The sequence below is a fragment of the Nomascus leucogenys genome, chromosome 10 (genome assembly GCF_006542625.1).
Source record: "Nomascus leucogenys isolate Asia chromosome 10, Asia_NLE_v1, whole genome shotgun sequence".
Classification (NCBI taxonomy): domain Eukaryota; kingdom Metazoa; phylum Chordata; class Mammalia; order Primates; family Hylobatidae; genus Nomascus; species Nomascus leucogenys.
Window position 1 is genome coordinate 77,547,056 of NC_044390.1, and position 15,661 is coordinate 77,562,716.

Consider the following 15,661-nt stretch of genomic DNA (forward strand, 5'->3'; position numbering starts at 1 on the left):
CTGGCCATATTAGTATATTTTGTTTCGTACATATACACAGAAAGAAAAAAAAAAGAAAAAGAAAAGAAAGCACTGATATATGCTCTAACATGGGTGAATTTGAAAACATTAAGTCAAAGAAGCTGGACACAAAAGGCCACATGTTGTATAAAAAATTCAATTTACATGAATTATCCAGAATAAGCAAATCCACAGAGACAGAAAGTACATTAATATTGGGAGGAGGGGTGGGAGGGACAGGGGGCTTGGGGAGGAATGTGGGGTGGCTGCTAAAGAGTGCAGGTTCACTACACTGGGGTGATGAAAATGCTCTGGATTTAGTGGTGATGGTTGCAAAACTTCATGTATATACTAAAAAAAGTGAATTGTACACTTTAAAAGGGCATTATGGAATGTGAATTTTATCTCAAAACAAATTGTAAGTGAATGTCAAAGACAGGCAATAAAGTTTTTCTGACATAGAATGTTAGAAATTTCTTTATTATTACTTATTTTTATTAAGCGCCAGCTTAATGCTGCAGAAAATTTCAAATCACCCTTGATAACCCACTTTCTTTTCTCCCACCCGAATTCTTGATCAAGAGTTTTTCAAGTAAAGACATGCTCTTCTCTCTTCTGTATAAAGCTTTATGAAATAAAGGCAAAAGATTGTATACATCTTGCTGGAAAATGCTGCCCAGGGCTCTGGAGACGGTGGCTGCCCGGGCTCCCTTCACTGTCCAGGTCCTGAAAGACTCTTGTTCATGAACTGTCTCTTCACAAAGCAAGTCCACCACTAACAAGAGAGAACAACACAGAATGAATAGTGGGGGTCAAATTACAATCGGATTTGCATTTATTTAATAATAAAATTTCACATTAGTCTGGAATCTCTTATAAACTCTTTTTTTTTTTTTTTTTTTTTTTTGAGACGGAGTCTCGCTCTGTCGCCCAGGCTGGAGTGCTGGAGTGCTGGAGTGCAGTGGTGCGATCTTGGCTCACTGCAAGCTCCACCTCCCGGGTTCATGCCATTCTCCTGCCTCAGCCTCCCCAGTAGCTGGGACTACAGGTGCCCGCCACCACGTCTGGCTACGTTTTTGTATTTTTTAGTAGAGACGGGGTTTCACCGTGTTAGCCAGGATGGTCTCAATCTCCTGACCTCATGATCCGCCTGCCTTGGCTTCCCAAAGTGCTGGGATTACAGGCCTGAGCCACTGTGCCCGGCCATAAACTCTTTTTAGACAAAGTCTCACTCTGTCATTCAGGCTGGAGTGTAATGGCATGATCTTGGCCCACTGCAACCTCCATTCCCGGGTTCAAGAGACTCTCTTGTCTCAGCCTCCTGAGTAGCTGAGATGACAGGTGCACGCCACCACGCCTGGCTAATTTTTTGTATTTTCAGTAGAGATGGGGTTTCACCATGTTGGCCAGGCTGGTCTCGAACTCCTGACCGCAAGTGATCCACTCGCCTCGGCCTTCCAAAGTGCTGGGATTACAGGCGTGAGCCACTGCGCCCGGCCTGCAATTCATTATTTAGTGTGATTCAGTGAACTCATATTACATACTAGACATATACTGGAAGTTAAGCAACATTGCAATGCAGAAATTAAAAATATTCTTGCAATGGAAGACCTTAGTGTGTTCAATGGTGGCTATGGGATAAAAGGTGATTTACCAATTAAGCAGGCAAGAAGAGGGTCTTACCTTGCTGGGTTTATCATTCTGAGGATCGAAAACTTTCTCACAAAGTCTCAGTCCAGTCTCTTGCCTTAGCTGTTGTAAATAGGCTCTCATCACTTCTAAAACAGAACAATTTAAAAAACTGTATTTGCAAATACATCCCAAATGTACTGGCTGCAGGTCTGGATGCTCACTGTGGTAATACATTTTTATACATTTGAACAGGATACAAAATAGAAATGACAGTCCAAATAGTTTTATAACTACAGTTGTTTTTGTTCAAAAGATTTTCTGCATGTCATCCTTGTTGCCAAGAATCGTTTGTGAGAGTGACTAATAAGATAATGTACTTCCTAAGATTTCACTCTCAATCTGTACATGAATCAAGGCAAGAAAAGGAGGGGTGGTAGGAAGTCAAATGGTCACAGAGTGAGGATAGAGACCTGTTCTTACCATCTTCCTGTTTGTTTGCAGGTTTGGCATAAATTGCGTTAAGTGGAAAACCAGGCTCTCCAGGAATGGGAAAATTAGTGATTCCCAGTGTATACATTTCTTTCTCACCTTGGCTTTTGGAATTGCACTGAAAAAAAAAAAAAAAATAATAATTATATATATATATATATATACACACACACACACACATACACACACACACACATATTTTACAGGGAAAAGAAGAATTCTATCCTCGGACCCCAGGTTAAGAACCCTTGAGCCAAGGGCTTAAAAGGAATTCCTCTGTCAAGATTTCTGACTTGAGAAAATATATTCAAAGGCTCAAAACACCACTACTTTTATTTTTGTGTCAGTCAATTATACCACAGGTTCAGAGAACTAAATTCAAATTTTTCTCTTAAGTCCATGCTGTAAGTCAGAGGAAATATTTTCTACTTGTCTTTAAAGTCTCAACAAATCCCAGATGACTGGAAGGGTAAATGCCTCTCAGCAATTTGTTTTCCTGATATACAATCATCCAAGTTTAATTACCTTTTGGAGTTTCTTTAGACATTCAGAAATGTAGAGAGTTATATATATCAAGGTCCTATCAGCTTCATTCTACAGGGAGAAAAAGAAGACTTAAAAACAGTTATCAAAACATAACAATGATGTGCAATGTATGAATTCCATCTTTGTCTTCTGATTATCTGCTGAACGCAGTGGTAGGACAGCCACTATCACATCAAAACTCCCATTCTCCAAATGCACAGTCTCCTCAGTCTCCTTTTCCGTCTGCCCCTGAGAGAAAGGCACAAGCCCCACTCTGAGCTATGCGGCTGCTCTTTTTTTTTTTTTTTTTGAGACGGAGTCTTGCTCTGTTGCCCAGGCTGGAGTGCAGTGGCACAATCTCAGCTCACTGCAACCGCCACCTCCCAGATTCAAGCAATTCTCCTGCCTCAGCCTCCCAAGTAGCTAGGATTACAGGTGCCCGCCACCACGCCTGGCTAATTTTTCTATTTTTAGTAGAGACGGGGTTTCACCATGTTGGCCAGGTTGGTCAGAACTCCTGACCTCAAGTGATCTGTCCACCTCAGCCTCCCAAAGTGCTGGGATTACAAGCATGAGCCACCACGCTCAGCTGAGTGGCTGCTCTCTCTTGTTTTTCTCGGCTCCCCTTGCCCCGGGGTTCCCAAGGATCTGTGTCAACAGCCCCTCACTGTATAAGAAGAAGTAACAAAGCTGCCTGGAAAGCCTGAACTGCTCCATATGGTTGGCTAATTTTTAAAAACCCTTTCACTTCAGGGTCTCTGCCGAGAACATAAATATTCATTACTCTAAAGGAGGAAGCAACTATTTCACATTTGACTTGCTCCCAAAGAACTCCATAATCTCAATGTCTTGACCCAACCGAAAAGAAAATGTGGAGAAGACAAATGAATGTTGATCCAATGTGGCAGGGACTTTGGGTCAAATTTTACACAAATTTAGGCCAGGTACAGTGGCTTACACCTGTAATCCCACCACTTTGGGAGGCTGAGGTGGGTGGACTGCCTGAGCCCAGGAGTTTGAGACCAGCCTGGGCAACATGGCGAAACACCATCTCTACTAAAAATACAAAAATTAGCCAGGCATGGTGGCGTGCGCCTGTAATCCCAGCTGCTAGGGAGGCTAAGGCCGGAGAATCGCTTGAACCCAGGAGGCAGAGGTTGCAATGAGTCAAGACTGTACCACTGCACTCCAGCCTGGGCAACAGAGCAAGACTCTGTCTCAAATTAAAAAAAAAAAAAAAAAAGGACGGGTGTGGTGGCCCACGCCTGTAATCCCAGCACATTGGGAGGCTGAGGTGAGCGGATCATGAGGTCAGGAGATCGAGACCATCCCGTCTAACACAGTGAAACCCCGTCTCTACTAAAAATACAAAAAATTAGCCAGGTGTGATGGCACGTGCCTGTAGTTCCAGCTACTTGGGAGGCTGAGGCAGAATTGCTTGAATCTGGGAGGCGGAGTTTCAGTGAGCTGAGATCGCGCCACTGCACTCCAGCCTTGGCAACAGAGCAAGACTCAGGCTCAAAAAAAAAAAAAGAAATTCCATATTTTAGAATACCATCAAGGAAATTTGCTGATATTCCTTGTCACTTGCTCACAGCAGGAGTGCAGAGAACATTTCTGGTTTTCATTTTCCCATCTCCTTTTTGGTCTCCTGCTTCTACCTTCCCCTGACCATCCTCCTCACAGGAACTAAGAGCAGAAGGAGAGAGAGTGGTTCAAGGAAGATTCAAGGTCATTCAAGTATCTTCATTTCTCTATCTCAGGTCCAGGACACAGAAGTACATAAAAAATAACACAGCACATAGGACTTTTTGGTTGTGGATTTAGTCCTAAACAAAAACACAGGGCTTAGCTGGTTGTGGTGGCTCATGCCTGTAATCCCAGCAATTTGGGAGGGCAAGATGGGCAGACTGCTTGAGCCCAGGAGTTCAAGACGAGCCTGGGTAACATGGTGAAACTGTGTCTCTACAAAAAATTAGCCAGGCATGGTGGCACGTGCCTGTAGTTCCAGCTACCTGGGAGGCTGAGGCAGGAGGACTGTCTGAGCCCAGGAGGTTGAGGGTATAGTGAGCTGTGATTGTGCCACTGCATTCTAGTCTGGGTGACAGAGCAAGACGCTGTCTCAAAACAAAACAAAAGGCTGGCACATAGTAGGTGCTGCTTAACTAATGTTGAATATATAAAGATATTTCTAGCAAGGGGTTGGCAAATTTTCTCTGTAAAAGGCAGGCAGTATTTTTAGGCTTTGTGGGCCATACAGTCTTTGTCACAACTACTCAATTCTGCTGTTTTGGTGTGAAAGTAACTATAGATAATATAGAAACAAATGGTTGTGGCCGTGTTCCAATAAAGGTTTATTTATAAAAACGGGCAGTGGGCCAAATGTGGCCCTCAGGTTAGAGTTTGCCAACCCCGGTATAGAATTTGGAGGAAAAAAAAAGAAACTAATATTTATACAAAAGCTAACATTAAGCACTGCTCTCGAATTTAAAAATTACATGCTGATTTCATTTTATTTTCTCCTCACAGCAACCTGGATAGCAAGGTTAGTATTATCCCTATGAGAAAACTAAGTTAAATATTAAAAGCTCTGTAATTTACCTTAATTTCATAGTTTTTGAAGAAGACATTGGCCTTGAAGTAATAGATGGCTTCATCCACAATATCTGTATCTTTTGCTAAGCAGGACACAAGGGAAGGAGCACAGAGAACATTAGCCAAATACAAAACATAACACCTATCAAAGCCATAAAAGGAAAACACATACAACTGTCAACAGTTGCGGAGTTGAATAAAATAAAATGATCCTATTGAAATAAAGTTTTTAGAAAATATTTATTTATTTATTTTTTTGAGACAGAGTCTCGCTCTGTTGCCCAGGCTGGAGTGCAGTGGCGTGATCTTGGCTCACTGCAAGGTCCACCTCCCGGGTTCACACCATTCTCCTGCCTCAGCCTCCCGAGTAGCTGGGGCTACAGGCACCTGCCACTACACCCAGCTAACTTTTTGTATTTTCAGTAGAGACGGAGTTTCACCGTGTTAGCCAGGATAGTCTTGATCTCCTGACCTCGTGATCCACCCGTCTCGGCCTCCCAAAGTGCTGAGATTACAGGCATGAGCCACTGCCCCCGGCCTTTTTTTTTTTTTTGAGACAGAGTTTTGCTCTGTCGCCCAGGCTAGAGTGCAGTGGCACGATCTCCACTCACTGCAAGCTCTGCCTCCCAGGTTCATGCCATTCTCCCACCTCAGCCTCCCAAGTAGCTGGGACTACAGGCACCCACCACCTTGCCCAGCTAATTTTTTTTTTTTTTTTTTTTGTTCTGTCGCCCAGGCTGGAGTGCAGTGGCGCAATCTCGGCTCACTGCAAGCTCCGCCTCCCAGGTTCACGCCATTCTCCTGCCTCAGCCTCTCTGAGTAGCTGGGACTACAGGCGCCCGCCACCACGCCCGGCTAATTTTTTGTATTTTTTAGTAGAGACGGGGTTTCACCGTGGTCTCGATCTCCTGACCTCGTGATCCGCCCGCCTCGGCCTCCCAAAGTGCTGGGATTACAAGCATGAGCCACCGCGCCCGGCCTCCCAGCTAATTTTTTGTATTTTTAGTAGAGACGGGGTTTCACCGTGTTAGCCAGGATGGTTCTCGATCTCCTGACCTCATGATCCACTCACCTTGGCCTCCCAAAGTGCTGGGATTACAGGCATGAGCCACTGCGCCAGGCCAAATTTTTTTTTTTTTTTGAGACGGAGTCTCGCTCTGTCGCCCAGACTGGAATGCAATGGCACGATCTCGGCTCACTGTAACCTCGCCTCCCGGGTTCAAGCGATTCTCCTGCCTCAGCCTCCCAAGTAGCTGGGATTACAGGCACGTGCCACCACGCCCGGCTAGTTTTTGTATTTTTAGTAGAAATGGGGTTTCACCATGTTGGTCAGGATGGTCTCAAACTCCTGACCTCGTGATCCGCCCGCCTCAGCCTCCCAAAGTGCTGGGATTATAGGAGTGAGCCACTGCACCCAGATTTTTAGAAAATATTTATAGAAAAGTAGTACCTGGTTTATTTTTACAGCATTATTGTTTTTGTAAAACTTATATATGCTCATTAGAAAATGAAATTCAGCCGGGCGCGGTGGCTCAAGCCTGTAATCCCAGCACTTTGGGAGGCCGAGGCGGGCGGATCATGAGGTCAGGAGATCGAGACCATCCTGGCTAACACGGTGAAACCCCGTCTCTACTAAAAATACAAAAAATTAGCCGGGCGTGTTGGCAGGCGCCTGTAGTCCCAGCTACTCAGGAGGCTGAGGCAGGAGAATGGCATGAACCTGGGAGGTGGAGCTTGCAGTGAGCCGAGATCGTGCCACTGCACTCCAGCCTGGGGGACAGAGAAAGACTCCGTCTCCAAAAAAAAAAAAAAAGAAAATGAAATTCAATCAAAACAGTTTTCTTTTTTAGAGAGAGGTCTTGCTCTGTTACCCAGGCTGGAGTGCAGTGGTACAATTATAACTCGTCACAGACTTGAATTCCTGAGCTCAAGTGATCCTCCTGCTTCAGCTTCCCAGGTAGCTGGGACTACAGGCATGCGCCATGAGGCCTGGCTAATTTTTTTCTTTAAAAATTAAAAAAAATTTTTAAAGAAAAAGTTTTAAAGATGGCTGGGCAAGGTGGCTCACACCTGTAATCCCAATGCTTTGGGAGGCCGAGGCGGGTGGATCACCTGAGGTCAGGAGTTTGAGAGCAGCCTGGCCAACATGGTGAAACCGCGCCTCTACTAAAAATACAAAAAATTAGCCGGGCATGGTGGCGGGCACCTGTAATCTGAGCTATTTGGGAGGCTAAGGCAGGAGAATCGCTTGAACTCACTGGTAGAGGTTGCAGTGAGCCAAGATTGCACCATTGCACTCCAGCCTGGGTGACAAGATCGAAACTCCGTCTCCAAAAAAAAAAAAAGTTTTTTTTAGAGATGCAGCCTCACTATGTTGCCTAGGCTGGTCTCAAATTCCTAGCCTCAAGTGATCCTCCTGCCTCCTGAGTAGCTAGGATTACAGGCATAAGCCACAGCACCAGGCCAAAAAAAATTTTTTTAATTGTCACCTCAATTCCCATTTCCCCAAAAATAACTACCATTAGCATTTGGTGAACATTATTCAAGACGTCTCTCAATGCATTTGTAAAAAAACACTGAGACATAGGCTAACTTTAATTGCTTCCTAAAAATAAAAAGTATTCAGACAGGGCGCAGTGGCTCACGCCTGTAGTCCCAGCACTTTGGGAGGCCGAGGCGGATGGATTGCCTGAGGTCAGGAATTCAAGATCAGCTTGGCCAACATGGAGAAACCCTGTCTCTACTAAAAATACAAAAACTAGCTGGGCATGGTGGTATGTGCCTGTAATCCCAGCTACTCGGGGGGCTGAGGCAAGAGAATTGCTTGAACCCAGGAGGCAGAGGTTGCAGTGAACCTAGATCATTCCACCCAACTCAAGCCTGGGTGACAGAGCGAGACTCCGTCTCAAAAAAGTAATAATAAAAAAATACACAAATAAAAGTATTCAATATAATTTTATTTGAATTTACATATTATAGTTTCAGAAAAAAACTCAATTATTTAGAACATGTTGGGGTTCAGATACACATCTTTCTTTTTATGAAAACTATGACTTAAAATATACTTGTACAAGCTGTTGTAGGTAGCTCTAGATGGACAAAAGCCAGAAATACTGTCTTGACAAAGACACATCTCATGACACAATTTGTTTGGCAATTCTTTGTTTTCCTTCTTATTTTAAAAAGGTCAAAATCCCAGCGTCTTGCTATCTGGCAGCTGGTTTCAGCAGTGCTGAGACAGTTATTTATACTTCTTGTCTATGACTGTTAATGTTCTCGCACAGCAGAAATGCAAAGTAATCCTGAAGCTTTCATACTCTGCAATTCAGTTGTCTTCATCCCAGCTCATTGCCCTGTGGAAGAATTTCAACAGAACTCTAACTCTAAACTTGTGTTCTTTGCAATCTTTTTTTTTTTTTTTGAGACGGAGTCTCGCTCTGTTGCCCAGGCTGCAGTGCAGTGGTGCAATCTTGGCTCACTGCAAGCTCCGCCTCCTGGGTTCATGCCATTCTCCTGCCTTAGCCTCCCGAGTAGCTGGGACTACAGGCGCCCGCCACCAAGCTTGGCTAATTTTTTGTATTTTTAGTAGAGATGGGGTTTCACCGTGTTAGCCAGGATGGTCTCGATCTCCTGACCTCGTGATACACCTGTCTCGGCCTCCCAAAGTGCTGGGATTACAGGCGTGAGCCACCGTGCCCGGCCCTTTTTTTTTTTTTTTTTTTTTTTTGAGATGGAGTCTCACTTTGTTGCCCAGGCTGGAGTGCCATGGCATGGTCTAGGCCCAGTGCAACCTCCACCTCCTGAGTTCAAGCGATTCTCCTGCCTCAGCCTCCCGCGTAGCAGGGACTACAGGTGCCTGCTAACTTTTGTATTTTTAGTAGAGACAGAGTTTCACCACGTTGGCCAGCCTGGTCTCAAACTCCTGACCTGAGGCGATCTGCCCACCTCAGCCTCCCAAAGTGCTGGGATTACAGGTGTAAGCCATCATGCCTGGCCTTTGCAGTGTAATTTTTTTTTTTTTTTTGAGATGAAGTCTCACTCTGTCACCCAGGCTGGAGTGCAGTGGTACAATTTGGCTCACTGCAACCTCCACCCTCTGTGTTCAAGCAATTCTCCTGTCTCAGCCTTCTGAGTAGCTGGGATCACAGGTGCCCACCACCATGCCTAGCTAATTTTTGTATTTTTAGTAGAGTTGGGGTTTCACCATGTTTGCCAGGCTGGTCTCGAACTCCTGACCTTAAGTGATCCACTTGCCTTGGCCTTCCAAAGTGCTGGGATTACAAGCGTGAGCCACCGCACCCAGCCCTGTGATTTTCTTTTATGTTATTTTTCTTCTTTCCCAGGCTGTCTTCTTCCTTGTTCCTTAATCAAGTAGAGACTGTGGTGACTCACCATATGTATTAAGTTTACTGAGCTTTCAAATGGTGTTGAAAACAAAATTAAGTTTAAAAAAGGTCAAGTCAAATAGTCTGGCAGAGAAATGCAAATTGGATCAGTACCAAATTGGTAATTATAATAACGGTCTTAGAAACCACGAATGGAATTCAGTTCAGACCCTTGCAGGGTACAGGGAAACCATGTCTAACATAATACAAATTATACTGTTGGGAGAACATCTCAGAAAGCGTCAGAAGAGTCTCAGACAGTGTCTGAAAAATATTGCGGCTTTCTGAAATAAAATTCAGAAAAGCGGGAATAGACATAAGTAATGTTACATAGTATACTTCAGATTTAAGATTGAGGTATTGCTAAAAATGAAGATCTTGAAGAATGAATAAAGGAAGTAGATTTAAACGGAGAAGAGGTTCAAGTATTTGTTGTTGTTTTCCAGGTTGATGACAGAAAGGATGGGCATGTGGCATTCTAGACATAAGAGCATTAGATTTGTTTGAAAGAACTGATAAACAGTATCCAGAATCAAGCACATTTCCTCCATTTTCTCAAAAGAGTTTTCTGGAGAAGTCAGAAGAAATAATACAATTTCCTATTAAATGCAACATATAACCACTATCTTGAAAAGTCTAGACCACAATATCTACCAAGCAAAGTACAAGGGCAATTTGAGAGAGAAGACTGAGCTAAGAATTTCCCTTATTTGATCATTTCATTAGACTGTTAGGCATTTCAAACCAAAATTTGAAAATAATGGGTTTAGACTTACTCTCTCTGGGAGCAGGTCCTTTGAATTGACTTCTGATAGGCAACAGTGCCATGTTTCCGATGAGTTTGGTGTCAGGATCCATGAGAGAAGAGTGGTAAGCCTGTAATGGCAAGCCCAGGAAGAACACAGAAGCAGAAAAAGAGCAAATGTCACTGTGGCAAACAACCTTCCCTTAAGGGAAAAAAAGAGTAACCTACCCAAGATTAATTAGGGGACGGAGAAGGGATAGCAGCATTGAGGTGCTAGGGCTGGTTCTTTCTGGCTCAAGAAAACCAATTGTTAAATTTTGAGGCATTTTTCAAGCTGGTTGTTAAACACAGCTCTTCTCAAAAATCAAATTATATAAACTTACAATTAAGTAAATGATGTTGGCTGGGCGTGGTGGCTCATGCCTGTAATCCCAGCACTTTGGGAGGCTGAGGCGGGTGGATTGCCTGAGCAGGAGTTCGCAACCAGCCTGGGCAACACAGTGAAACCCCATCGCTAATAAAATATAAAAAATTAGCCGGGCATGGCGGCGTGCGCCTGTAGTCCCAGCCACTTGGGAGGCTAAGCTGGAGAATCACTTGAACCCAGGAGGCGAAGGCTGCAGTGAGCCGAGATTGTGCCACTGCACTCCAGCCTGGGCAACAGAGCAAGACTCTGTCTCCAAAAAAAAAAAAAAAAAAAAAAGTAAATGATGTTAAAAACAATGATGCTTAAGTATTCATCACTTTTTTTTTTTGAGGAGTCTCACCATGTTGCCTACGATGGTCTTGAACTCCTAAGCTCAAGTGATCCTCCTGCCTCGGCCTCCCAAAGGGCTGGGACTACAGGTATACAAGTGTGAGCCGCCACACCCGGCTACTTCCTAATTTTTTTTTTTTTTTTTGGAGACGGAGTTTCGCTCTTGTTGCCCAGGCTGGAGTGCAATGACATGACCTTGGCCCACTGCAACCTCTGCCTCCCAGGTTCAAGTGATTCTCCTGCCTCAGCCTCCTGAGTAGCTAGGATTACAGGGATGAGCTACCACGCCCAGCTAATTTTGTATTTTTGGTAGATACCAGGTTTCTCCATTTTGGCCAGGCTGGTCTCGAACTCCCGACCTCAGGTGATCTGCCCGCCTCAGCCTCCCAAAGTGCTGGGATTACAGGCGTGAGCCACCGCACCCGGCAATAACCTAATTTTTAAAAATTACATTTTACTATTGTCTATGTTCTTAAGGTTATTATTACGAAATACTAAATAATGGGGTGCTGCCGTGCATCTCTTCCAATTCTATGTTCAGTGACATCACATTGGTATCTGGCCAAAGTATTTCCACTACAGAAAGACAAACATCATATAAATCAGGGTACCCAGCCCCCAGCTAAACCAAGACCCAAGCACTATCTTTTCAGCTCTGCCACTTCATGGCATTATGCTTTTGACCAAGACATCATTCTTCTTCTCTTAGCTTGTTTCCAAATTTGTAAAATGAGAAGATATATATTCCCTTCAGTGGGTAGGTGTGAGTTAAAGGAAGTGATTAAAAAAATCACATTTATGAGAGCATTTTGTATGCTGATTCTTAGTTCTGCTTTTTACAAGATGTCTGGCTTTTTAGAAGTCAACATGGGTCCCATTCATATATTCATTCATTCATCAAATGATTGCTAAGCACCTTCTATGTGCAAGACACTGTGATATAGTAATATACAAAGTAGCACAATTCTGGTCCTTGAAGAGTAGAGAAGACAGAAAATAATCACAGGACGGGACGGGTGCGGTGGCTCACGCCTGTAATCCAAACACTTTGGGAGGCTGAGGTGGACAGATCACAAGGCCAGAAGATCGAGACCATCCTGACCAACATGGTGAAACCCCATCTCTACTAAAAATACCAAAATCAGCTGGGTGTGGTAGTGCATGCCTGTATTCCCAGCTACTTGGGAGGCTGAGGCACGAGAATCGCTTGAACCCAGGAGGCAGAGGTTGCAGTGAGCTGAGATAGTGCCACTGCACTCCAGCCTGGCGACAGAGCAAGACTCCATCTCAAAAACAAACAAACAAACCCCTCCCCGCCAAAAAACAAACAAACAAACCCCTCCCCGCCAAAAAACAAACAAACAAAACAAAAAACCAACAGAGTGAATCCAGGGTGCTCTATGTGCAATTGGAACCAGTACAGGGCTTTAGAGTCCTTTTTTTTTTTTTTTTTTTGGAGACAGAGTCTCCCAGGCTGGAGTACAGTGGCAGGATCACAGCTCACTGCAGCCTCAAACTCCTGGCTCCAGGTGATCCTCCCACCTCAGCCTCCTGAGCAGCTGGGAGGACATGCACTACCACATCCAGCTAATTTATTTTTATTTTTGTAGAGGCAGGGTCTCATTATGTTGCCCAGGTTGGTCTCAAACTCCTGGGCTCAAGTGATCCTCCCATCTTGGCCTCCTAAAGTGTTGGGATTACAGGCATAAGCCACTGCACCCAGCCTAGAGTCCTGGCTTAAAACCTGGTTTTACCATTAGTAGGTAACCTTGTCCAAATTAACTTCTCTGAGGCTCCGTTTCCTCTTCTGTAAAACAGGAATCATGGTACCTACTTCATAGGGTCGTTATGAGGATTAGATGGGATAATTTATAAAGTGTGTACCCCAGAGCTCAGGAGTCAAATGGTAATTATGGGATTCATAAAATATGTATTTGTGAGACTGAGCGAGGTGGCTCACGTCTGTAATCCCAACACTTAGGGGAGGTCGAGGCAAGAGTACTGCTTGAGCCCAGGAGTTTGAGACCAGCCTGGGCAACATGGTGAGACCCTGTCTCTACTAAAAACACAAAAACTTAGCTGGGCGTGGTGGCGTACACCTGTAGTCCCAGCTGCTCAGGAGGCTGAGGTGGGAGGATCACCTGAGCCGAGTTTGTGTCACCGCACTGCAGCCTGAGACAGGGTCACACCCTGTCTCAAAAAAAAAAAAATATATATATATATATGTACACATACATATATGTGTATATATGTACACATACACATATGTGTATATATGTACACATACACATGTGTCCATATACACATATATGTACGTATATATGTGTATAGATATAGGTATATATACATATACATGTGTATATATATGCATTTGCAACTATGGCTTGCTCCTTTTCATCACAGGTGTGCTTTATCTAAAGCAGCCTCCGCCTTCCCTCTCACCAAACTGTCTTGTTACCCATCTAGCTTCTTTTTTCCCCGGGGTGTGGGAAGGAGTCTCACTCTGTCGCCAGAGTGCAGTGGCATGGTCTCAGCTCACTGCAATCTCCGCCTCCCGGGTTCAAGCGATTCTCCTGCCTCAGCCTCCCAAGTAGCTGGGATTACAGGCACGTGACATCACGCCCGGCTAATTTTTGTATTTTTAGTACAGATGGGGTTTCACCATGTTGGCCAGGCTGGTCTTGAACTCCAGACCTCGTGATCCACCCGCCTAGGCCTCCCAAAGTGCTGGGATTACAGGAGTGAGCCACCGCGCCTGGCCACCCATCTAGCTTCTTTATAGCATCTGTCACTACCTGACACTACCGTATGTATCTCTTTTATTATGTTTACACTTTTATTGTCTCGTCTCCCGATTTGAATGTACATTCTTTAAGATTAGGGATTTGTTGAACTTATTTGCTGCTGTAAATACAGCCTGGCAGGCAGCAGGTGCTCGGTAACGTTTGTTAAAAATACTGTGTGAGCAGGCTGGGCGCGGTGGCTCGCGCTTACAATCCCAGCACTTTGGGAGACCGAGGGGGCGGATCACCTGAGGTCTGGAGTTCCAGACCAGCCTGGCCAACATGGTGAAACCCCGTCTCTACCAAAATGCAAAAAATTAGCTGGGCGTGGTGGCGTGCGCCTGTAATCCCAGCTACCCGGGAGGCTGAGGCACGAGAATTGCTTGAACCAGGGTGGTGGAGGTTGTAGTGAGCCGAGATCGCCTCACTGCACTCCAGCCTGGGCGACAGAACGAGACTCTCCCAAAAAACAAACAACAAAAAAAGTGTGAACAATCACATAATAACTGAACCGCCTTTTCCCGAATCTGCAAAATGGAGACCATGACGGTGATAAATCTACCCCACAAACTGGCTGTCAGAAATTAAGTACAACCGGGCCGTCATAATTTTTTACTCCCACTCTGACGCACACGAAAAAGGAAATCTTTGGAAGTCAGGCGCCGACCGAGTCTGTGAGGGCCCTAAACCCAGCTGGCTCCGGGGTGGCCGCCGCCGCCGGGAAGTGGGTTCTGACAAATGACAAACAGCAGAGGGAGCCTGACCCCGGGGCGGAGGAGGAAGTGGGCCTGACAGAAAAACGAGAAGCTAGACCCCTGGACTTGAAATATGAAAAATAAAAAACGCAGCCCTTGGCTTCGCGCTCTAGTGAGGCTTTGGGAACCCTGCCGGAGTCGGAAGGAGTAGACGGAGAGAGAGAAGAGGGCCTCCTCACACACCCCGGACCCTTGGCCCACTCCTGCCGCGCCCCCGCCTCCCACGACTGGCACCCCCGGGCCGCCCCAATCCTTCAGCAACCGGTCCCCTCCCCTCGCCTCCCTCCTTCTCGGGCCCCCGCTTCCTCTCTGCCTTCCGCCGCCCACTTCTCTCGGCACACACACGGTTTCTCTTTGCTCTTCGCAATCCCCGCTGTCTCCCCACACCATGGATCGAACCCTCACCGGCATCTTGGCGGCGCCCGGGTTTCAATCCAGAGAAGGATCCAGGTAGAGCGGAGCGCTTCCGGTCTGGCAGCCCGGGCGGGGTAGGCGGAAGCGAAACGGAAGGGGCGGGTGAGGACGTGGAGCTTCCGGCCTTGCAGTTCCGTCTCTGGTTGCAGCGGCCGCGCGGATCTAAAGGAGGCGGCAGAGCACTAGGCAGGGGCCTTGAGTGGCGCAGCGTGAGGCAGCGCGAAGAATGGAGATGGGTCTTGAGGTTCCAGAATCTGAGATCAATCACCTCTTTTGTATTTTTTTCAAATGTCACCTTTTCAGGGCCGGGCATAGTGGCTCACGCCTGTAATCCCAGCACTTTGGGAGGCCGAGGCGGGTGGATCACCTGAGGTCAGGAGTTCGAGACCAGCCTGGATGATGAAACCTCGTCTCTACTAAAAATACAAAAATTAGCTGGGCCTGGTAGCATCCCAGCTAGTCGGGAGGCTGAGGCCGGAGAATCGCTTGAACCTGGGAGGCGGAGGGTGCAGTGAGCCAAGATCGCGCCGCTGCACTCCAGCCTGGATGACGGAGTGTGACTCTCTCAAAAAAAAAAAAAT

General features: G+C 45.7%; 1 protein-coding gene across 1 annotated transcript; it reads right to left on the bottom strand.

The window, feature by feature from the left end:
- Positions 1-459: 459 nt before the first annotated feature.
- ARPC3 (actin related protein 2/3 complex subunit 3) lies at positions 460-15,231 on the bottom strand. Its single transcript, XM_030821370.1, has 7 exons — positions 15,072-15,231; positions 10,403-10,502; positions 5,248-5,324; positions 2,647-2,715; positions 2,113-2,239; positions 1,684-1,778; positions 460-775 (listed from the first exon to the last, which is right to left on the bottom strand). Exons 1-7 carry the CDS (start codon positions 15,075-15,077, stop codon positions 713-715), a joined length of 537 nt encoding a protein of 178 aa, XP_030677230.1. The 5' UTR covers positions 15,078-15,231; the 3' UTR covers positions 460-712.
- Positions 15,232-15,661: the final 430 nt, after the last annotated feature.